The following is a 25,176-nucleotide window of genomic DNA, read 5'->3' on the forward strand; positions in this document are numbered from 1 at the left end:
TGATGTGAAGGGCACCTAAAGAGAACACAGGACGCGGATTGGGACGTTGCCCGGCAACTGACAGCGCCGGTCTCAGGCGCGTCACAATGTTTCAATGTGTGAATTTTGTTTAACGCAAGATGAAGAAAAGAAACAAGCAGAGAAATATTAACAGGATATCACTGCTTTTAAGGTTAAATGTCGGTGATTATTAGGGTTTTAATTAAAGCGTTAGTTAGCGCGAGTGTTTATACAACTGCGTATTTAGTGCAGTTAGCATGAGCTCTGCTCAGGGACATGGACAAGGACAGGGACTGGGACAGGGAACCGCAGCGGCGATCGCGGACACTGCAGAGGTTCCGGTGCGAGGGAGCCTGCGGAAAATCTTCAGCCACGTACGGGTGGAGAACATGGTCGCCGGGCTGTGTGGAGGCGTGGTGTCCACCATGGTGCTGCACCCGCTAGATCTGGTTAAACTAAGATTCGCAGGTAATCTCCCTCCCTCTCCCTCTCTTATTTCCCGTGAAAAGTAGCTGCTCACACGTGCTCATCAAAGTCGCCCCCTGATGACGTCTTTGACCCGTTCCCAACGCGACCCGCTTAATTACGAATAAAAGAAAATGGTCAGAGTAGTCATTCTTTAAATAAACAAATATAATCCACATAAATTTAAATTCTCAAATCTTTTTTTTAGAGAAGTTTTTTTTTTTTGTGTGTATGTGTGTTAAAAATTATGTGTTTGCAGACTTTCCGCCCGCGCGCTCAAGCAAATACTACAACGGGTTGTCACGGTGACGTGTGAAAAGACGTCACGTGCGCGGCTTCACGCGGAGGTCATTTAAATGAATTTGAATATGAAATGATATGAATAATATGTTGCGTTACTGCCACCTAGCGGTCTTTGATCTTCCTTTTATATTTATTCATTCATTCATCATTATTTTATAATCGCTTCCTCCTGTACAGAATGGGGCCTATCCCAGGAGTTTTATGACACACACACACACACACACACACACACTCGCTACGGTGCAATCTTGGAACCCTAACCTGCATGTTTTTGGTCTGTGGGAGAAAACCGGATTACCCAGAGAAAGCCCACCAAGCACGGGGAGAACATGCAAACTCCACACACACACACACACACACACACACACACACACACCGAGGCATGAACCCCCCCGACCCGAAGGTGTGAAGCGTCACTGCTAACCACTACGCCACTGTGCCACCCTGATATTGGTGTTTGCGGTGCTGTTTTGCTGAAAGTTAAAATAACCAAATCGTCTTCTTAATCTCTAAACGTTTAGTCCTGACGAATCCATGAATTTGGGTAAAATAGCGCACAAACCAGGCACATGCATATATATATTCTGAATTTCTGCCTTTTTTTTGGTTCCAGTGAGCGATGGCTTGGAGCTGAGGCCGAAGTACCACAGCGTTTGGCACTGCATGAAGAGCGTCTGGCAGCAGGAAGGACTCCGCGGCTTGTACCAGGGGGTCACCCCGAACGTCTGCGGCGCCGGAGCTTCATGGGGTCTTTATTTCTTGTTGTAAGTACCACTGCTTTTTTTATTTATTTATTTTTTTGCAGATTCATCACATGTGAACACCTAATAACCACACTTTTTTATTTAAAATTTTTTACAGTTATAATGCCATCAAGGCGTATAACAAGGAGGGACGTCAGACAGAGCTGAGTGCCAAGGAGCACCTGGTGTTTGCGGCAGAAGCAGGTCCGATCTTCTTATATCTGACACACACACACACACACACACACACACACACACACACACACTCGGATTATATTATGGAAATAATCATCAGTCTATCCTGTCACTGTGTTACTATCTATACCCATAGATCCAGTTAGCTGTCAGCGTGTCCCTTTAGCCACTAGCTGGAATAGAAATATGACAAACACGCCCCCCAAAAAAATAAAAACACACAATCTGATTTTTTTTTTAGCTTTCTGTCAACACGTCACACACCATAACAATTGTGTTTAAAAAAAAAAAGCCCCCCCCCCCAAAAAAAACCCTCCTGTCTGTCATTCCTACCTGCTTTTCTGACACTAGCACTTCACAAGATGTTTGCGTTGCCATGGGAACGCTGGTCTAATTAAGATTTTTTTTTCTTTTTCCAAAGAAGTTAATAAATAAGGTTATGAGAAACGCTTCACTGCGTCTCATCGATATAAAGAGCGACCCCACCCCCCCTCCCTTTTGGGAGGTCACGAATTACAACGACATTAATAACCCTTAATGAACCCCCCTGCCCCACCCCCGCTGACTCTAACACTTATTGATTTGCCCCGCAGGGATGTTACCGAGAATGTTATTGATGTTTAATGAGGGTTGTTGCCATTTTTATTTCATTTTTTTAACAGGAGCGATGACTCTCTGCCTCACGAACCCGATCTGGGTGACAAAGACACGCATGGTCCTGCAGTACAGCGCCGATCCGAGCCAGAAGACGTACAAGGGCATGGTGGACGCGCTGGCGAAGATCTACCGTCACGAAGGAGTACCGGGACTCTATCGGGTGCGATGCTGTGTGTGTGTGTGCGCGTGCGCGCGTGTGTGTGTGTGTTAAATACAGCGGCTGGGGAAGGAAGGAGCGATTCGGTTTCAGGTTACTGAGCTCCACCCCACACTTGAGAAGAAGGCTTGGAGGAAACACGTGCAGAAAGACTGCTTAAAATAGCAAATAAGTGATTTGCTTAAAATGGAAAAAAAAAATGCAGAGTTTGACAGAAGTGTGTAGACATGCATTGTCATGCGAGATCACAACACCTGCTGTGCTGAAATGCTGTTCCAATATTTCTGGCCCTTGAGAATCCCAGAAAACTGATGAATTTTCCAGCTGATGGTCAACTTTTGAACTTTTTCTCGCTCGATGATTGAGAATGTTTCCGTTCTATACGCCGCCGTTTACTTTAGGACGAATCCGTCTCGGCACCAGTGATGATCCTCCTTAAGACTTTCACCTTCCTTAGTGCAAATCTCAAGTACGGCATCTGTTTTTGCTCGCACCGCATTTACAATGAATGTAATGTAACACGTTCAAACCTGCACAGCAGTGAATTGGGAAGTCAGTAGAGTTGGATAGAAAGCGCTGATAAGAGAGTGCCGATCATTTTTGAACCAATTGTGCAGTCAGCTGGATAACATCGTTTAACTTGGAACGAAGAAAACAATACGAGATTGATGTGAGCGGTCCAGGTTTTTTTTCGGCATCGCTTCTGTCTGGTCCCAATGTGATTTATTTGGGATTTTAGATCACTTTAGGTAGATCATGGAGTTTCCCTGAGTAAGCTTTTCACGTTACATAATCAGCTTTTTAAGTAAACTTCCAATCTCAACCACCAGGTGGTGCTCATGCTTCAAGAAAAAAAAAAAAAACAACAACAGTGGGGAAAAAAAAGAAAACTTCCATTCCTAACCACCAGGTGGTGCTCATGCCCTAGGAAAAAAAATTGTGAACAAAAGAGAACTTCCATCCCTAACCACCAGGTGGTGCTCATGCCTCAGGAAAAAAAGGGACAATAAATGTTTTTCCCCAGCGCATTCAATGTGTTAAATATTAATAAATCTGGATTTATTTTTATTTCCCCGTGGCTGTTTTTGTCTGTGCACAGGGATTTGTTCCTGCAATTTTCGGGACGCTGCATGGAGGTCTGCAGATCATGGCGTACGAGGAGCTGAAGAGGAGCTACAACAAACACAGACACGAGCATTCTGAAGCTAAACTGGCAAGTGCAAAAGATCCAGACATCTGATCTCAAAAAAATTAGTTTTAACCACATCCGTGACGTTCCGTCATCCCTTTGCCTCCCTCTGCAGGATCCGTTGGAGTACATCACGATGGCGGCCCTGTCCAAAATCTTCGCCGTGGTTTCGACATACCCGTACCAGGTGATCCGGGCTCGCTTGCAGGATCAGCATACGAGCTACAAAGGGGTGCTGGACGTCATCCAGCGGACGTGGAGGTGAGACGCGGGAATAGAATGGAACATCCTTGGATTCTAAAACCAGTCGACTCTTAGGGTTCACTTGGGTTCGAGGGTCGACTCGCTCCTGCATGACACACAGGTCATGAAGGAACAGCAAAAATTAATAAATAAATAAACTAGTGAAACACTGGGATGAGTGCATTTGTGTATCAGGGGATTATATAGAGTAATAAAAGGAGTTTTCTTCCCCCTTTGACTCGAACACCCCTCGCATATACACACAGCCGGGGCCAAAAATTTTGAAAATTGCACAAGTATCAATTTGCTTCTTTGTTGTTGTTGTTTTTTTTTTAAAGCTTTTTGTCAGATGTTTTTATTGCATTGATTATGCAAGAATGGGCTGCGCCATCAGTCAGGGTGTGGCCCAGAAGTTGATTGACAGCATGCCATTGCAAATACTGACTCTTAATGTAAGTTGTCAATAAAAGCCTTTGACTCTTATTAAATGCTTGTAATTATACTTCAGTATACCAGAGTAACATCTGACAAAAAGATCTAAAAACACTGAAGCGTCAGACTCTGAAAATTAATATTTGTGTCATTCTCAACACTTTTGGCCACGACTATAGATGTAGTAAAAAAAAAAAAAGAAAAGTAGTTTTGGACAAAAGTGCCTAATCAGCTGTGCCCGCAGCAAAGTGGCACAAACAGACTTTGTGTTCTTCGCTTATATTTAAATATTTATTTTTCTTCTACGTCTGCAATACTTATTTGATTCCTCCTCATATATCTATACAGTATATTTACACTTTTAGTCAATTACACGGATTCTTACAGCAAAAAATAAACACAACTTAAAAAAAGGTTTAGTTAACTTTTTTTTTAATTCACCTCCCGTAAGCGCTTTCTCCTGGCGCTGGATCTGGAGCCTGTCCCAGGAAAAGTAGGCAACGGTTCTGGAACGCTGTACACTCCAGTTCTTTCAGCTGAAGCTTATGTAACGTAGTGTGTCCCAGCGACCTGCATGTTTTTAGGCGATGGAAAACCAGAGAAGAAAGTGAGAACCGCCGTAGTGCTGGATTGAACCGGGAAGCTTTAGAGGTGACTGAGATAATGCGGCTTTTTTGACACGCTTTCGGTGACTATTGGAAAATCATGCTATTCCAGTTTTTCAAAAAAAATGACATGGTTGGGGTAAAAATAGAAATACAGAGCCTCCGAGTGGCGCAGTGTTAAAGTGCTCGCCCTATCACCCGGCGATCGCAAAGTTTTCTTTAAAGGGAGCTGATTGGCCGAGCTCTCTCAGAGTGGAGGGATGAGAGGTACTTCGTGCTCCCACATTAATCACGGGGGTGAAATAGGGGGTGAAATTAATGTAAAAGAATTAGGCGAGTTCTTAAGGCGAAATTCCGTATTGCAAAGCGCATTTTCTCATTGGAATTATGTAAATGCGGATAATCCGTTCCAGCCACCCACAAATATTATAATTATTACCAATTTTCAATACTATAATTAAATTTTTGCATACAAAATACAATCAAAACATTAAGATATGTAATTAGATATGTATTATGTAAATAATGTAAAATAGAATAAATAACATTAAACCTCACTTAACCCTAATTTATGATTCCTTTTGGCACCGGCTGTTTTAAAAACCAAACTGAAAGCGGCTCCCTTTTCTTCTTGCTTCCGTCCTCGCTAACATTCTTGGGACCCGTGGTGATATGTCTTCTCCAAATCATGGACATAATGGCAAAAAGAACACACAAAATAATGTGTAAACTTGCTTCGCTTGGATTTCCACTGACACAAACAAGTTTTGAACAGCTCGCGGACGTACTCGCAACTTAGCTGGGGTTTGGTTCGATTCGTCTGAAAATGTTTTGAATGTCGAGACAAATTTCTTGCAAAATTCCAATTTTCAATGTGAAAATTCGTGAGGGGAGGCGTTCGTAAATCAAATCTTTTGCTGGAACAAGTGATTTATTGATTGATTTATTTAAAATGTATTTTAAATTTATTTTAAATCGCAGCTGTCTGATTTATTCATCTTGTCTCTGCGTAGGAACGAAGGTCTTTTAGGTTTCTACAAGGGCATGGTGGCCAGCCTGATCCGTGTGACGCCGGCCAGCTGCATCACCTTCGTGGTTTATGAGACGGTGTCCAGCTTCCTCCTGGACCGACGCAAATGAAACGAAGTGACCTCGTGCCAAGACAGAGACGGAGAGAGAAATGCTGGTTTAGCACGGAGAGAGCGGGAGCGCTCGACAGGCCTCGTCGCAGACCAGAGCACGAGGGGAGGACATGGAACGAGGGTTCTCAAGACCGACGCACATACCATGTGATGTGCTGCTTTAAGTTTACACGTGTAAGATACGCTGGAAAAACAAACCCGAGGCAACAGTTTCCTACGATAAAATAAATGTATTTTACAAAACGTAAAATTCATTTGCACTTAAAATAGTTAACAAGTAAAAAACTCTTCCCCACAAATCTGCCTGAAATTCAAGTGCGCCGGGACACGGATCATTTCATTTCTAAACTCCTTCATTCTCAGTGGTTTTGTTTCAATGTGAAGAAACAGAGCCAACAACGTTGGCAAAAAAGAAAAAAAAATATTGCAAGCAGCGGCAAACAATAATAACGAGCGCAGGAGTGGGCAGGCATGGTCAAACAATCTGCTGGAGTGGGCGGGATTAATAGATTTTCCTGCTGGAGTGGGCGTGATTGGTGAAATTTCCTGCTGGAGTGGGCAGGACTGATTTAGCTTTCCGCAGGAGTGGGCGGAATTTATCAAACTTTGTGCCCGAGAGGGTGAGATTGGTCAAACGATCTGCTGGAGTGGGTGGGATTGTTCAAACTTTCTGCAGGAATGATTCCTGATTGGTCGGGATTCCTTCAGAGCCCGATGTGTGTGTGTGTTTCTTTTTTTGTTTTGTTATTTTCCCCCCATTTCTTTCTCTTTGCCAAAGGCACTACCTCAGACCACAGATAGATATGGTGTAAGATCCAGGAAGTCGTACCGTAACATAGGAACCAATCAGGCAGCCAGTTTCTTAGTATAGGTTGTGTAACTCCGCCCCCTCGACCACGCCCTACAGAGATGGATGCTTAGGAAAATGGTTGGTTGGGAAAAACCTTGTAGCGTGTGTGTGTGTGTGTTTGTGTGTATTTGAGTCCACAGAACCTCCCTGGGATGATTTATGGAAAGAACCAAAAATTTTATATCTGTGACACACTTGTAAAAACGTAAATATATTTCACTTGAATTGATTGTTTTGCTTCCCAATGTCATGTTTTTACAAAACTGGAGGTTAATTCTGCCATTTGAGGAATAAAAATATTTAATGAATGGACAATGTTTTGTACTTGTTTTTTGTTCATTATTTATTGAAAAAAAAATCATAAAAAAATTGTAATGTTCAACATCTTATAGCTTACTGAATTGCTAATAATAATAATAAGAAGAAGAAACTTACTTGTACGTATATACTTTGAGGCGGAAGATTATTTTACAGGATTCTTTTAAAAAATACATATATAAAAATGTCTAAAATATAACCCGAAAAAGTCATGCTGTTTCTACAGTACTTATTGAGTGAGACTTATACAGTAACACTAATAAGAGGAACTAACGATCTCCGTTTCACAAGGAGGCGCTAAAGTGTGTGTTCGAGGTCGGAGGTCATTTAGGCAGCTCCTCGATGATCACCCTGGAAACGGAGTTCCAGCCAGTGGAGGCGTCGCCGTGTGGGTAGTCGCCGCACGTCCCCACCCAGATGGCCACGTCCAACAGACCGGCTCGGATGCCCTCGCACAGACCTTCCACTGAGGGGAGAAAAAAAAAACATCAGAAATACACGGATGGACTCATAGTGTTGTGTGCAAAAGCACTGACTTGTTTCAACTTCCATATGACAAATGTTGAAATCAAGGGGGAGGAGTTACTGTTACCAATACGTACACAAAATGTTTCGATACGCTACACCCCAAAGTGTTTTATTCTGCATATTTGTCCTGTAAATCTGTCCTCAATTTTCAGAAAATCCTCAACAAAACAGAGTTCACAGTCCAATACAGTGGAAAACAGCTCTGCACTGCGGTTATGGTTTTTGCCCACATGTTAGCAGTGTGGGGAACGGGGACAGAGATTTAGTAAAGTAGATTGGTATGATTTACATTTTATATTCTATTATATAATACGAATACCTGATCATAACACCGGGCCAATTATAAGTGCCTGAAGATAACTGCAACATTTTACAGATTCCTCTGTACTGTTTATCTCTTTAACTTTCTGCTCAACTTTTTGGTAGAGCACATTTGTTGAACTGAACTTGATTTACCTCCCGGGTTAAGGTATGCTATGCTAAACAATCCACTAGATTTAAATATACGCTGTGCATTAAAGCTTTTCTTACTTGCTTCATTGCATAGCACGGGAAATGATGTGGCTCTAGTAATCAAACCAGAACATTTGTGTTATTGCACTACGATGCCAAAAAAAGTTTGCATTTTATGTGATTTTGGTATTTGTATAATTTGCATCAATATATTGATACTTTTACCATGATGCAACATCTCAACCGTTTGGAAGAGGCCTATACTGGGGGCTTTTGTAATAAACATAGCTTGTTTTTATCATTGCCACAAAGAAAATTAAATTTGGAAAGAAAAAGAAAATATAAGGATGTTTAATGTTAAAAAAAAAGAGTCGACTAGGTGTAGGTTAACGTTTGACCCAATTTAATGAACATGAAGTGTGGAACTGTGAAGAAGCTTTAAACTCAGAATATTCCCCTTTCAAGCGTGTAAAAAAAACTTTAAAATAAAAGGATCTGCTGCTGATATAAAATGATTATAATCCCGCAGAACACTCGCTCCTCGATGGCGTGTGACACTGACCCGTTGTCAGCGAGTGCTTTTCAGGCAGCTCGGCGTTTCCTGATGAGGAGCGTTGTCCCTCGAACACACACTCGTTCTTTCCTCGGCTTGTTTAATGCGTAACGACATTGCCTGAAGGGCCCTTCTACCAAACACCAGCCCTCAGCCTGCATCTATTAGTCTGGAATGATTACAGTTGATTACACTTGTGATCGTAAAACACAGTTACGGCCGCGAGCTGAGTCGAAGAAGAAGCCGGCGTTCATCACGGGAATTACACGAGAGCTTCTGCAAGAACGCTGAGACGATGATGCAGGGAATGAAGACTTGCTGTTAGGAACGAGACAGCATAAAAACATCCACCTAAGGTCATGAAAAGCTCCAAACTTTTTCATATCCTCTACTTTGATCCCCTGCTACACTAATGGACTTATCTCAGCGTCTTCATAGCGCTTGGATACCATCAAAGTAGAAGGTTTTCTCAGAGAGCCAGGATCAGACTGTCTGCTTCATGACTGACACTCCGGCCTCCCAGGAACTCCATTAAAGGTCCAAACATGTGGAAATTGAGGTCAGGACTGTAGGGCGGTTGTAGCAATAACTTCCAGCCGAGTTCCTTACGTGCACGGATGTACGGCCTTCTTTAAAATGGTTGCACCGTTCAAATGTTTTACTGCAGATAAGAGTCTCATCACCGTACCGTGCCTGAAGTCTGCTGTATATGTCGACTGGTTTTACGCTTTGATTCACCAGAAATTGCATCACCAAAGTCACATACAAAGTCCCGATTTGACTTGAACACCCCTGGTGTGAGTCACTGGTACTCAATGTACTTACTGTACAAACTGTAACTTTCCATTCGACATTTGGTCAATTGATTTTACCTGATGTCCAGTATTCCATCCTATTACATTTGACATTTTTTCAGCCCTGTTAAATTATGGAATTTACAGAATTTATATATTTCTTTTGTGCTAAATTATGAAACAAAAATGCATTGCTTTTTTACATACATTGGTATGTAACTGATTTGTCACTGTAAATAATTATTACAAGGATTTTTGTCAGTTTTATAAGTGATTTGTAGTGTTTTGGATTGGATTGTTTTGGTGCAGTATGTAAATTATTATAAAACACAACTGTATTTCCATTCACCGGAAAACTGAATAAACGTTTAAATAAGACATTAAATAAACTGTTGTCGAGGGAAATAATAATGACCTGACGTGGTGCGGTGGATGTTGATGGTGGAGTTAAACTCGGGGCTGCCCTGGTCCAGATAAACGATGGACTCGATGGGCAGCGGGCCGGAACATTCGGCTCCGTTGAAGGTAAAGTACCAGCGCTGACAGCAGGCCGTCTTACACTTGAGCCGGAGCGAGCCGCTGAAGAGGACGCGCAGTGAGCTGTCCGAGCGCAACTTAGTAAACGTACACTCCTGCACATGAGAAATCCCACATGGATTCTAAACTTTCTCCTTATGAGCAAAAAAATAAAAAATGGTTTGAAATAGTTTAAAATGCCACTCACTGCGATTTTGCCCAGGTCGATGCCGTAGTTGAGCGATTTCCAGGCGCACTGCTTGTAGTTGGGTGTCCACGGCTCATCGAACCTCTCGGTCACACACTCACCCTTCTCTCCTTTCGCTCCATCTCGACCCGGGACTCCTGGCGTTCCCGGGATTCCGTTTACTCCTGGGTTTCCCTCTCGGCCTGGGATGCCCGATGGTCCCTGCATGCAGCTTCCATACTGTAATAGGAAAATTTGACATTATAGCACGTACTGTACTATGTAGAAAAAAGTCACCACCTGGATTTAACTGAGCAAATAGTTAAGAGCCGGGCATTAAATAATAACTGCAGTGATTAATATGGTGCAAAGATTTCTGCGGGCGTTTGCATCAAGAAAAGAAAACAACTAAGGAGATTTTTATATATATATAAAAGAGCTGTATAATTCTCCGTTATGACCTGCCAGGTGTTGGCACAGCTGATAATAATAATGCACAATGTAAATCTACATAAATAAAAGAAAGGTTTTGTCTGTATGATGATCAGAATTTGCTTTTTTAATTATATCTTTGCGTTTTATACACTGGAGGACAAAAAAAAAATGTCTCTATGTCTGTCTGCAAAAATGTCTGGACGGAATTTAATTGAATTTTACCAGTACTTAGGGATTTGCCTGAAGTTAAACCTCTGACATTAATGAAATAAAAATGTTGAGTAAAAGTAAAGTTATGATCGGTTATGTGCGTCGGAATGTGGACGCGTCTTAAATCGGCACTGGACAGAATTTAATAAATCTTTTGAAGTTCTTAGATGTCTGCCTGAAGTTTAATCTGCACCATAAGTGAAATCAAAATGTTGAGTAAAAGTGATGTTATAAACAGTTATAATGTGTTCTAGATTTAATAATCTAGTTTAAAATAAGCTACTAATGCGCTACTGTCTCAATGTAAACAAACACCTGCGCCAATAGATATTAATTAGAAAAGATAAAGTGAATATTTTTACTGGGATTAGTTCATATTTTCACTTTGGCTGAAATAACAGCGCTGAAGTGGTATAAGTCAATTTTAAGGCGCTGAAGTCATTTTAAGATATATATATATATATATATATATATATATATATATAAACACAATATCATTACAATCATGTTGTTATTTCAAAAGATTCAGTTGTACTAAATAAACCGAAGAAGCTGTCTAATTGGCTTCTTGTGGCTACAGATGTTTTATACAGATGCTCGGCTCTTAGTATGCAACACTGACAAACAGGTAAATTTCCTATGATGTAGACGTTTAGCCTGCGCTCTCTGGGATTATTATTCACTCATCTCACTCATCACCACACAATCAATATTCCAGACCAGTGCAGTGCTACATACACACAATGGTATGCTAATCCGATATCTATCACGCTTATTGAACATTGGCGTAATAAACAGACAGCTGAATTCGCGGGAATATTATGGGAAAGAAGAAAAAATATCATCCATAGGCATGAAAGCAGACCGGAGGAGTCTGAAGTGTGAATTAGCGCTAATGCGTTTGCACAGGAGACGGAAGGGTGGATGGTAAAAGCAAGAAAATGGTGGTTACGTCCCAGACGGTCACTGATTCTTTGACATTCTAAAATGAACATTACATACATTTACATGTCAGGTTCAACTATAATTTGTAAAGGTCAAAGAAAACAAGAATAAAAGGAGAACTCTGTTGGAAAAGCGATGTCATCAGTTGGCTAATCTGACCAAAGCGGGTAGAAAAATATGAACAGGACTGTCTAATGAATACTGTCTGTGAAAACTGTTTCCCTTCCTGACGTAATGTCTAAAGTCCTGTAGCAGGGTTACCAGATTTGAGAAAAGTTTTCATCTCAACCACTGGAGGTGTGTTCAAGTCAAACCGGGACTCGTGAGCGGAAGAATGAAGGCGTAAAACTGATTGACATTTACAGAAGACTTCAAACACAGCGCGGTGAAGCTAAAGACGTATAGCTTATAGACGTATAGACGTGTGAACTGTACACACAAATCATTCCCCAACACCTTTGCACGTTACAGGAACTCGGCTGGGAGTTATTGCCACATCCCCATACAGTCCTGACCCCGCTCCAAGCCATTTCCACATGTGTGGGCTATTAAAGGAGTTCCTGGGAGGCCGGGGTTTTTAACGTGATTCAGAAAGTCTGATCATGGTTCCTATGGCGTACTGAGAAAACTTTCTACCTTGAAGGTGTCAGAGCTCTAGTGAAACACTGGGATAAGTGCATTAGGGGTTCATATAGAGGAATAAACGGAGTTTTACTTTAAGAACTGTGTTGATATTCTACACAATCAAAAGTCCCAGTTTGACTTGAACGTCCCTGATACAGATCTGGAAATCTTTAGGCATCAGAAAAGACACTTTTCCTTGTTTTTTTTCCCCCACACATATTTACTTTACAATATTTATATTTACTCCCTTTACTCGCTCAATGCAGAACATGTCCAGTCCAGAATCCCAATAATTTGCTTTTCTATACATTCTTCATTTTCTACAATGTCTTTATTTCTGCAACAGAAATGCTTCTACTGTATGCATCATAGACATACTTATTATTCTGCACTTTACTACTTTACCTTTGCTGGTGGAAATTGATTCCATTTAATTCCATTTAATTATATCCTTTACGAGACCTTAGCTGCAGCAGGGTCACTTTTAAAGGACAGCTATTATGCAAAAAATACCATTTTTAATCACTTTTAGACATTAAGATGGATCTCCAGTGTGCATGCTTTTGGTTCTTTTTTTTCAATTTTTGTATTGATGGAAAAGTTCGATTTTCCTCCTAAAGTGACCTCATATAAGAAAAGCCCCTCCCCTGCCTTGTTGCTGAACTTCGGCAAGCTTCGCGGTTATCTGCTGGGGTGTGGCTCAGGGGAAGCTTATTTATGTAGACACTGTAACAGCTTGTTTGGAGGAGGAGGTGTGAACGATGGTAAACTACGGGACCTTTAATGTAGACTTTGGATTTGGATTGAAACTGGTCAGTAAAATTTATTTTTAAATATTGCATGACCCTGGAAACTCTGATTTACTCTGGTCTGTTGTGCTGCAGTCAGTTATATAATTTATATAAATCTACAGTATATGATGTGCAACATTATGGCAGCTGTGTTAGTTTATGTTATGAAAACTATGTTATGAAAGGTAAGTATTTTTCCCCGTATACTGACTGCCTCGGCATTATTTAAACAATCCACTTTACTAAAACTCTTTGCCAAGTCCAGCAATAAATGACCCCTGACCGAGGAGTCGCACCTGAGTGAAACCCCTGCAGGATGCCGACAAACAGCTCGGGTGCAAACCCGACTTCAGCTTGAGGACGACATGAAACAACGTGAAACCCGACAGCGCTGCTTTTGCCAAGGCGTCACCTGAGTTGCCTCCTGCCAGAGTAATTTAGGGTCTCATTGGCATGCCTGTGGGCACCGAGCCGTGGAAATAAGGGTCTTTAACTGAACCATAAATCTCAGCGCTATCGGCTGGAGGCAGAGCAGAAAGTGCAATGGATTCATATTTATTACGGGCCCCTGGTGCGCACTTCAAAGCTGCTGGCTTGTGCTTATTGACAGAGCGAGCGCGAGCATCCCCGCAAAACAAAGCGGCGGATACACCCGCAGATAAACAAGCGCCTTCGATCGCGGTGGACCGGCTCCGTCAGCAGAGAGCCGACCGCCGAGGCTCATGGGAAGGCGGGATGAAAAATGCACTCAGGTGTGCTGGGCCACGCCGGGCAACAAGCGAGAGAATATCGAATCAATTCAAACAGATGAGCGTTCCCTTTAGCTTCAAGACTTTTCATTACGATGATAAATCGCCTATGATATTTAAGTAATAGAACCATTTACAATCCCGTGCTGAGGGGATTTATTTATTTTTTATTTTTTTTTAAATCAAGATGATGAACTATGGATGAATCAGCGAGCCGCGTTTCCACCCTCTCTGCCACTATGCATTCGATTTCTTTCATTTCAAGCCAAATATTTTTTGCCATAAGTCCAATTTGTGTGATTCTGACAACCAGGTTAAGCTGTAGGAAAGAAAAAGAAGTATGTTTTCTCTCTCACTCTCTATCTCTCTCACTCAGACTTACACACATGCACACACACACACACATACACATCGATGACTTTCAGGACTTTCAAAGAATTTTTTTTTTTTCGACTAACCATCAATTCTGTCCATTTATAGATTTTCTATTTTCATTCGTTGTCAAATGTCTTTGGCAGAGTGAAGCTTTTTAGGATAACTTATAGCCAGGATTTAACCAGCAACCAATGATCAAGCATTTTGTCTCTTCCAACAGAAAGACGTCATATGTTAGAGTACAAACAGGCATCGGGCTTTAGAATGCACGGGTTAAATGAAGCGCGTAACAACGGCTATGATCCTATGGATTATTTCGATCATGCGTGAAGACGCAGTGAAAGGGGGGAGGGGGGTGTCAGGCAATGAAACCAGGACCTGCTCGGAAATGGTACAAGGTGACATTATGGAGAAAATACCAGTGTAATTATTGTCCAACACTAAAATGATTTTTTTTTAAAAGTTCTGTATATTAGAAATGGGGAAAAAAATCAATTCAGTTATTGTATTATAATTCTTTCATGTATCACCCACTGACTTCAAAATCAAAAAAAAAAAAAAGATTTATTTAGTTATTTATACAATGTATGTTTGCATTTTTAGTAGTAAAATTCTGCAGTTCCTCTATAATCCTGCAGGTGGTGCTCTAAAGTATTCACGCATAGGCAGGCAGAACAGCATCCTGTATGGTAGGAATGAAATATTTGCTAAGTTTGTTTAGAATTGTAACAGAAACTGAACAAAATAAATAAATAAATAAATAAATAAATAAATATATCTCGAATTGAGATATTTATAAAATATAATTTGATATATACTTAGGCTACAGATTCGCAGGTATCAGGTTTATACGGCATCATATGCGTAAATCATATGTGATTTATGTCCCTACTGCAATGTACTACCCCTTACAGTATATGCCCAAAACTTTATGGATACCTAAATATCATTTCCACATGCACTTTCTTACCAGACAGACTCCCTTTAACTTTTATAATAAACTTTGTAACATATTCAATATAAATTTCTGCTTATCAAAATATATTTCAAACAATTAGGCTGTAAATCTGGTCTTGCATATGTGCCAGTTCAAATTCTAGCCTGAGAAGTAAATAAGAGTAAAACACAATATTGATATACAAACTGGCAAAATAAAAGCTCTGCATTAAACATTATGTAAGGTAGAAAAACATTCAGTGTCCAGCCGTTAGGGGAAAATAATCAGCGACATGGTTAACTCTCTGAAGTTGATTATTTTCCAATAACAGCACATCCAGAAACATTGTATTTGGAGTAGCAGGTGGTTAAGGCATTAGTGATGGGCAGGTCCCAGGTTTGTTTTTTCCGTCTACAGACGCTGATAATCAGGACTTATTTCTAAACGATATATCATACATTTTAGCTATTTATATTTACCATTAATGTTGTGAAACGGCCACAAAAGTTAGTTCTCACTCGCAGTTGTTCCATCAACGGTTCCATTTTTTCCCCACTTTTAGGACCGTCAAAGCTGTTAGAAAGCAAAGATCTGACACTGGAGACTCCTTCCATTAATGTATAATGAACAAGCATTAATTTTAAGGGGAAAACCTGCATTTTTGCTGTTACAGAAAAATAACACCTTCTCAAACCCGAACCCATTTTGTTTTTTTCTGATAAAACCAGCTGAAACTATATTTCCGAGATTTAGTATCCTGTATAGTGGTTTGTGATAAACTGTACTTAAGCATCAAAAGAAGATTTTAAATGCATAGGCTGGAATACTGTGAGCAGATACGCAGGTCTGGCAATTTGAGGCTGAATTTAGATGTGGTAATTACATGTGGTTATGGAATTGGAAGCTGGATAATTACATCGTATGAAAGAGGAATACAATCGAACCTTATTTCTGAGCACATTTGCACTCGGTTAGATGGAGCTCAGGAGCATGAAACCTCAAGTGTCTTAAGGATTTTATAACACATATTAAGCGGAATTCTAGTTTGTATGAAGTTCACAGCTGGTCAAATTCTGATAGAAATCAGTCTGCTGTAGGTGATACACATGAGGTCTTCATGTTCCTCTCTTAGATGGTTCTGATTCCTAGATGATCGCTATTTAGGCCATGTTAATCACGAGAAATTTGGGCAAATTTCAAAATTATTATAGGTAAGAAATTAAGCATAAATAAAAGTTTTTATTATTTTTCTATAACATGTCCATAAGTATTTATTATTAATAAAAGACATGTCAAACATTTAATCTATTACTAGTTACTTATAATGTTGTGGCACCTTCTTGGGATGAGTAAATTTTCTTACTGTTATAAGAGTTATAACAGTCTCTTACTGTTTCTCATGTTTTTTGTTCTTACAGGTGCATGTGTTGGTGAAATGAACAGTTTTGTTCAATTTAAAGACAATTACATCATCGCATCTCATCAACATAACCATAGACCATGCAGTATTTGCAGAGCTTTAATAACTCAAATAAAACTAAATGCAAATAATTTATAAACAAATAGTATTAATGCTTTGGATAAATAACATTAAGAAATCAGTCTTTGGTGGAATAATAACCTTGATTTGCAATTACAGCTTTCATGCATTTTGCCTCTACACCAGTTTTTCACATTGCTGTTGGGTAACTTTATATCACTCGTTTTCACAAAAAAGCAAACAGCTCAGCTTTGCTTGATGGTTTGTGACCCTATATTTTTCTCTTGATGACATTTTAGAAGTTTTCACTGCAGTGGCCTTTAATTTTTTTTTCAAATCCGTATATACACTGTATATGAAATTCAGAAAAAGCACTTTTTTAAAGAGCTTAGTGGAAATCAGGTGTTGAGCACTAGAGTCTCAAATTTTAATGTACTATGCCACATTAAACACAACATAATTGACTGCAAAAGTTTTCAATCCCACATTTGTTCATGCATTTTCCATACCGAACATCCTATTTATAGACTGACAGGCGCCTGGAGCGTATCCCAGGGAGCACAAACCAGGGGACGCCCTGGGTGGGTGCTATCCAATAGCAGGGCACATTTACACTCACTCTCGCAGCCAATCATGCCCCCGTACACTACTAAAACGTCAGTCAGCTTTGAACGCACGTCTTTGTACTACTGGCAAGAAACTATAGAGTACCTGGAGAAAATCCACAGAGCACAGGGAGAGCATGCACACATACACAGACTATAGGTGAGATTTAATATAGGTGAGGTTTGAATCTCACCTACAGTACGGTCTGTGTATGTGTGCATGGAGTTTGCAATAGTGCTGACCACTAATCCAGAAGTTTGTTTAGATCAATAAATCTATTAATAAGATTTGTACTCTGTGATTCTACATCAGTGTTCGACTGAGCTTGTTTGTTGTTTGAGCTTGTAATGTAGGTTAATATGCATTCACTGATTTCTCGAGCAAAGATTTATTAGTACACTATAACAGATCCCCAAGCTACAGTACCAAGGGTACTGTACCACTTATCATTATAGAAAGGAACACGTTAATTCCATGTTTTTTGTGTATAGTATAGTAGTGTATAGTAAAAGTGTATAGTAAATAGTTGAGTGCAATGTTTTTTTTACCCACATGATTACTTGATAAAATAAATACCATTAATTTGACAAGTTATTAAAAAAAAGGTAGAGTTTGAATTGAACCCGGCAACAGACTACAAAGAGACCTGCAGAAGGCCTGATGCCATCTGGCAAAGATATTACAGATATTTTAAGAAGCATGGCTAAAGTCTGGCCAAAGCAATCTCGCAAATTAAGAACAGATTTTTAGAACGAAGGAAAGGAATGAAAGAGGCTGGAGATGGTTAAAGCAAAAGGTGAATAGCTTAGAAATATGCTTCATTTGTAACACAGATTCAGAAACATCAAACTTAAAAAGTGTCTTTGATCCAAACATGCACTACATCAGCTACATCATGTTCTGTTAATGATGATTTAGAAACAGCTTAGGTCTGGATATGAGTTAATCCTTAGGGTGTGCAAACTTTTGCACACAAAAACCATACACCTTTACACATTATCAATAGGGTAAGGTCATTCATGAAGGATGCACATCTAAATGTTTGCGCCCCTCATGAACAGAATATTCACACTGACTTCAAAAGAGTTCTGAGGAGTTACAAAGTAAGTTTCGGACTTTCTGCGTTAAAGCTGATTAAATTAAGAAGTGTCTCACTTTGTCGATGTAGTCGGTGTCCTTCTGTCGGATTCCTCTGGTCTTGAGTCTCTCGGCTCCGTGGCACGGGACAGCCAGGCAGAGGAAGAGCAGCGCGCGCCGCGCCAGATGCGCCATGTTCGCTGTGCGGAGAGCCGAGTCACGGGAGCGCGCTTAGCCGCGGACTCAGCCACAGGAGCGCGCTGCCAATCAGAAATCATAACGGAGGCGCGCTCCCGTTGAAACAGAATGACAAGAAAAAAGAACAACAGAAGTGAGCGCGCTTTTAAATGACACACAATTATGTGCGCGCGCAAAAACAAAAATTACACACAATCATGTGCGCGCGCTTTTAAATGACACACAATCATGTGCGCGCGCGAAAAAAAAAAATTACACACAATCAAGTGCGCGCGCGCAAAAAAAGGAGCGCGCTTTTAAATGACACACAATCACGTGCGCGCGCTTTTAATTCAACACAATCACGGGTGGGCGCTTTTTAACTGACACAGTCAATCACGGGCGCGCGCTTTTAATTGACCACAATCACAGGTGCGCGCTCTTTACTAAACACACTCACAGTTTAATGCGCCCTTTTTTGAAATTAAACGCAATCACGTGCGCGGCTTTTAATTGGACACGGTCATGTGCGCGCGCTTTTTAATAAAACACAATTGCCTGCGCGCGCTTTTCAATAAACACGCGCTTATAGCATAGGGGCGGTTTATCATTTGCACCTTCACGGTCTGGATTTAATTCTGCCCACGTGATGCTTGGTGGTGGGTTTCCTCCGGGTTCTATGGTTTCCTCCCACAGTCCCTGTATTGTGTAAATGGGTGTGCGTGTATTGGCACATGATCGCACACCACCTCATGCTGTAAGTGTCCTGGAATAGGCTCCAGCCCCCCCACACGACCCTGCATACAGGATAAAGCGATGTAGACGATGAGATGCGGCTTATAGTATAGGTGAGGTGAAATGGTTCGGCTACGTGCCATCTACCTTCGGCGGCGACGGATACTTCCCAGCCTGAAGATATATTCATCGTTCCTGTGGCAGTTGTATGAGGTTTTATTTGAGCCCTGTTATTTTTCACTCAAAGTTAAAAGCAAGGAGCATCTGGTCAGCCTTTCAACTCCTTAACCACAGAGCAACCCTTGTGGCATAGGTGTAGTCACAAAAAATATATATAAATAAATATATAAATAAATATGAAAAATAATGTGTGCATTCAAATATACAAAATAACATTAGCATTAGTTGACTCCTGTCGACCAGAACAAGAAGCTTTTATTCATTAAAAAGAATAACAAAGAACATGCTTTTATCTTTAAAGAATAGCATAACACAATATATTAAAAGATTAATATAATCTAAACATGCTTTTACGGGAGCTGAGGAATGTGAGCGCGTTTACTGGACCTAAAGGTAACCTCGGTTGTCAAAAGATGTGGAATGTTAAATGTAATTTTACATTTTTTAAGGTTTTCGAAAGTTTGATTTAATTTTGTGGTTTCCGTAGTAGTCAAGGATTCGATTCCAGACTCGTTGTCTGTGTGCATGGAGTTTGCATGTTCTCTCCGTGCTTGGTGTTTTTCGTCTGGGTACTCCGGTTTCCTCCCACAGGCCAAAGACATGCAGATTAGGTTAACTGATGTTTTTAAATTGCCCGTAGTGTGCAAGCGTCTGTGTGAGTGTGTGTGATTGTGTGCCCTGCGATGGACGGGCATAGGATCCAGGCCCTCCATGACCCTGTACAGGATTAGCGGTATAGAAAATGTGTGAGCGAGAGAGTGAGTGAGATTTATTTTGAAGAAATGACATTAGATAAACGTTGCCTACATGACGTTGGAATAATGTTGACTGAACGACCCCAACTCAAGGTTGCAAATATAACTTAAAAAACAATATTTATTTATAGGCTAACATTTATTTTTTTATCTCTTAAATTAAATCCATCAATGAAACACTCATCCAGCTGATAGTATTTTCAACTCTCTTTTTGCAATCAAGCAGATGGCCTGCATGGCCATCTGGGTCCTAACTACTACTGCTCCCCTACTGCTAAAGCTAGTAATTGCATGTACAGTATGGTGCTATGCCAAACATCAAGGAGCACAAAATAAGTCATCCAAGGCAAAAAAGAAAGAAAAAAAAAAACTATTTTTTTAGACTAGTGCACTTTACTAAACCATTAAACCAGGAAGTAACGAAAAAGGACAAAAGAAAAGAAAGCTCTTGTGTTCAGCTTACTGTCCGGTCAGGATCTCTGATCTCCTACAAAATCAAGCGTTTACTGATCAATATGCAATACAGTGTTGTGCGCCTGGACGAGAATGTGCTATGAGTGAAGCCTGAAATTATGTGGTTTTGCTTTGTTTTGCTTTCATTTTATAATGTGATCCCAATGTCATTCTATCACAGTAATTTTTAAACCCAAACCGTGTCCGGAAGTTGTGTTTGGGTGGATGAGATGACAATCTATCATATTATTGTAAGTAATTACAACTATATGATATCATCTAGCGTTAGAGTTCCTGCTGGATTGCTTTTGAGAAGGAGACCATTACAGGAAATGAAGAAGGAGAACATGCTTTTAGAGGAACTTGAAACAAGAACCCATTTTTATAGGAACCGATGAAGGAAAAAACACTTTTATATGAAGTGAAGGAGGAAAACATGTTTTTACAGAAACAGCAGATAACCACCACACCTTTATAGGGATTAAAGAAGAACCCACTTTTACAGGAACTGATGAAGAACATGCCTTTAAAAGAAATGACATAGTTAAGTCCCAACTTTAACAAGAAGTGAAGAGGAAAGCATGCTTTATCAGGAAATAGAATATGAGAATTTTGCATTTAATAAAAAATAAAATTGTGTTTTTAATAGAACTGAATAACAAAAACGTGCTTCATTATAAAAATGATGATCAGAACCTACAGGAACAGACCTCTCGGATCTCCTCACTGTAAGCCTTCAGCCTGTACGGTTCTTGGTGTAAGCCACACATCCACTAACTCGCCTACTTTCACTGTGTGGAGTGACTCATCTGACCATCACTTTATTTTTCCACCTCTCTGTAGATCAGTGTAGATCTCTCAGCTCTCTCCTTTGAGATCTTTGTAATGAGCACTTTGTTTGAGCACTGCTGTAATCTCTCTCTCTCTCTCTCTCTTTCTCTCTGTTTCTCTCTGTAGAGTTCCCACCGACAATCTGATCACTGACACTAATCACGCTTTTCTTATTTCACCTATTAGAATAAACCACAAGCATAAAATTACCTTAGAACAAACGGTTCATTTGCAATCCTGAACGAACGAAAAGTGTCTCACCTAGGTGAAAAAGTGAATTTTTAGACAGGATCATATAACACCATTTTTCATAATACATAATGCTCCTTTTATTTTGTAAATATATGCATATTCATATTTTCATTATTTATCAGATAAATAGAAACTCATTTGCTAAATATAATTTTGTACTCTTTTAAGTATCCATAACTTTTTTGAATTCAAATCATTTATCATTGATGAATTTGCCAATTTTGACTTTACATAAAAAGACAAAAACCTAAAAAAGTCTGTTATTCTAAAATGAAAAATGTTAAAATATTGCAATTTGAATTTGACATTTTTTACTTCAAAAAACAATCAAAGCAACAATTTTTACAGGTCACACGCTTCTAGAACCTTACACCAATTTCATTATCAATACCCATAAAGAAATATGAATAATTTGCATTTTAAATGATTATTGTTTGAAATTAGACAGTAAAACGCTGAAAGATGGCCAAAAATTTGGTCACTTTCATGTTGCATAAACCTCAGAAGTAGCTTCTTTGGCACCCTCTTTTTTTGTATTATCCGTATGACATGAAAACAAAACAAGCAAACAAAAAAAAAATTTTTTTTACCAATACTGTGTTATGAACGACTGTCTTAACAACGTGTTTGTGAATGTGCTGCAGCCTGGAAGTGTATCGCTAAGAGCCTTAAAAAAGAAAAATAAATAAATAAAAAATAAAGTGCTGATGATCATAAAAGTGCTGATAAAACCTTTGCAACTAAGCTCCTTCTTCTTTTTATGGATTACGCACTAAGAGCAACTTTGTTGATGCGTTTTATACGTGCATTTAAATCCTGTCAAAAGGAATGAAAAGAAAGCATGCATTCTTTTAGAGCACAAGTTAAAAAAAGTAAGAAAGTAATAATAAATATATAATCATAAATGGTGCATACTGTATTTTTTGTAGGACATAAAATCGCAGCACTGTGTCCAATCCCCTAACGGAAAACTTTGACGTGTTGGTTTTGGATCCGCTGGAGGGCTTGAGCGTTTTCTGCCAGGTTCATCTGATGCCCATTAAACAAGACCGACTGCTCAGGTACCTTCTCTGTTCTACAGGCTTTTCAATACTAAGTCAATACAACTGATTCAGCTAAAGTCTATTGCAAACAAATTTGAGGCTGCCAAAGAAGAAGAAAAAAAAAATCCTAAACCCACACACTAAACCTAGCTGTAGTGTTCAAAACAAGGCGGCTATTGAGTACTACATCTCGCCCATGATCTCCAGCTTCTGTCTCCAGAGACATGAGACACTGTAAGCACTGTTGCTTCTGTGTGCACACGCAATCCGGACTGAATGAACTCACTCTCTCTTGACGCCGGTTCCCCACAGAGCGACCGCAGCACTGTACACACACCTCAGTGCTTTTGTATTACTTCTATCTCGGACCTGGGCCACACACGAGTCGTGTCTGACCCGACCTGGGCATCAGGATCTAAATGATTCCCCTGTTGTTCCCTCGAGGTGTCTGTGAAACACTTTATTCACGTCTGGTTCTATCTGCTGCAGTGTTCTGCATCGAAAGCGTTTGCATTCTGTACTTGTGTAATTACACGACTGTTTATTATTCACCGGGAAGGTTTACTGCTCTGGAGTAATTTTCCTCCTCAGGGATCCACGCAGCACTTTTTTAATTCTATGCTCTTTTTTTAAAAAAAGAAAAAAGGTTCCCATTCTCGTATGATTAATGGCTCTAGAGCTCTAAAAGGGGAACTGTTTACAGAACTGCAGGTGAGACAAAAATCTCTCTCTCTCTCTCTCACTGTATGTGTACGATAAACAAAAGGATAGATAGATAGATAGATAGATAGATAGATAGATAGATAGAGTTACTGAGACAAATAGATCGACAGATGCACTAACAGACAGACAGATAAATGGATAGATAGATATTGTAGATATAATAGACAGACAAATTCTTAATTTAAAGTGTGTTTATGGGAATTTTTGACCATTCTTCCAGAAGCGCATTTGTGAGGTCAGACACTGACGTTGGACGAGAAGGCCTCCTAGATAGCACTGCTTTGATGGCGCTACATCAAATGATGTAGTGCTCCGACTTAGCGGCCAAAGTGGAGCAAACAGTGGTGGGTCCATGTTGGCATCGGTGGCTGGCCCAACGTCATTTTGTCTGTTGGCCCACTGTTGGCCCTTCAGCAGTGTGCTATCTGGGCTGGCTTGCAGTCTTCCCTCTAATTCATCCCAAAAGTGATCGGGTTGAGGTCAGGACTCTGTGCAGGACAGTTCTTTCACACCAAACTGGCTCATCCATGTCTTTATGGACCTTGCTTTGTGCACAGTCATGTTGGAAGTCATGTTGGTTTTCAAGTGTTGGACTCTGCCCCTTATATCTCTGACTGCTCTTATTTATATTCATGTGTATACATATTTACCCCCTTATATTTATACTACTATGCTATCTCTGTGGCTTAAACGGGACCTGGGTCCTAATTTCGTACCAGAACATGGAAGTGTGCTGGTATGACAATAAAGCTCCTTGAATCCTTACTTTCAGTGAAAGGGACTCTTCAGCCATTACCAAGATATTTTGGACAATTTCATGCTTCCAACTTTGCATGCTCCAACATGACTGCACACCAGTGCACAAATCAACTGTAGATATATTAACAGACAGACAAAATGCCTGACAGATACACTAGATCAATCAATAGATAGATAGATTATTTATCTTAAGAAGAATATATATATATACTGTACACACATTTATTATTCTATGTACAGGGTTTCAGACTTGATTTTTTTTCTGTCTAACAACTCCTAACTTTCCAAAAGCCTTGAAAGTTGTGCTGTAAGGTTATTTCAGTTTCTCTAACCATTAGCGGTTCTAAATAAAACCCTACCACATAGTGTTTCTGTATTAGGAAAGAGTACAAACTCTCTAGAAAACTTTTTCAAACTTTTAATTATTTCAAAATCTCTTGGGAAACATTTTTTTTTATTAGTGTAGCGACATGACGTGTTTGGTTTATCTGTCTGATTTACCACGAATAAAGAAGCCTACAGTATAAAACTACAAAATAGAAAACAGACCATAGTGTTTTAATATCACGACAGGGTTCCAAGTAGAACCACTCTATCCCCCTTAAAAACCGTTATTCAACAAACGTTTTGGAAATCCAAAAGCTGAATGTTGTTTAACCATTCATACCTACAGAAGGATGTACGGGTCCATCAATGGGCTTATGTTGAA

The 25,176-nt window shown here is 40.0% G+C and overlaps 2 protein-coding genes across 2 annotated transcripts; one reads left to right on the top strand and one right to left on the bottom strand.

The window, feature by feature from the left end:
- The first annotated feature begins 35 nt into the window (after positions 1-35).
- slc25a32b (solute carrier family 25 member 32b) lies at positions 36-7,286 on the top strand. The gene is made up of 7 exons (XM_053487911.1): positions 36-468; positions 1,382-1,532; positions 1,630-1,715; positions 2,369-2,523; positions 3,620-3,733; positions 3,825-3,970; positions 6,003-7,286. The coding sequence occupies exons 1-7, from the start codon at positions 258-260 to the stop codon at positions 6,127-6,129; spliced, it is 990 nt and encodes a 329-aa protein (XP_053343886.1). The 5' UTR covers positions 36-257; the 3' UTR covers positions 6,130-7,286.
- A 110-nt stretch (positions 7,287-7,396) lies between these two features.
- Positions 7,397-18,814, bottom strand: cthrc1b (collagen triple helix repeat containing 1b). Its single transcript, XM_053488116.1, has 4 exons — positions 18,638-18,814; positions 10,352-10,570; positions 10,043-10,259; positions 7,397-7,765 (listed from the first exon to the last, which is right to left on the bottom strand). Exons 1-4 carry the CDS (start codon positions 18,752-18,754, stop codon positions 7,623-7,625), a joined length of 696 nt encoding a protein of 231 aa, XP_053344091.1. The 5' UTR covers positions 18,755-18,814; the 3' UTR covers positions 7,397-7,622.
- Between the last annotated feature and the right edge of the window lie 6,362 nt (positions 18,815-25,176).

Source organism: Clarias gariepinus, chromosome 26 (assembly GCF_024256425.1).
Source record: "Clarias gariepinus isolate MV-2021 ecotype Netherlands chromosome 26, CGAR_prim_01v2, whole genome shotgun sequence".
Classification (NCBI taxonomy): Eukaryota; Metazoa; Chordata; class Actinopteri; order Siluriformes; family Clariidae; genus Clarias; species Clarias gariepinus.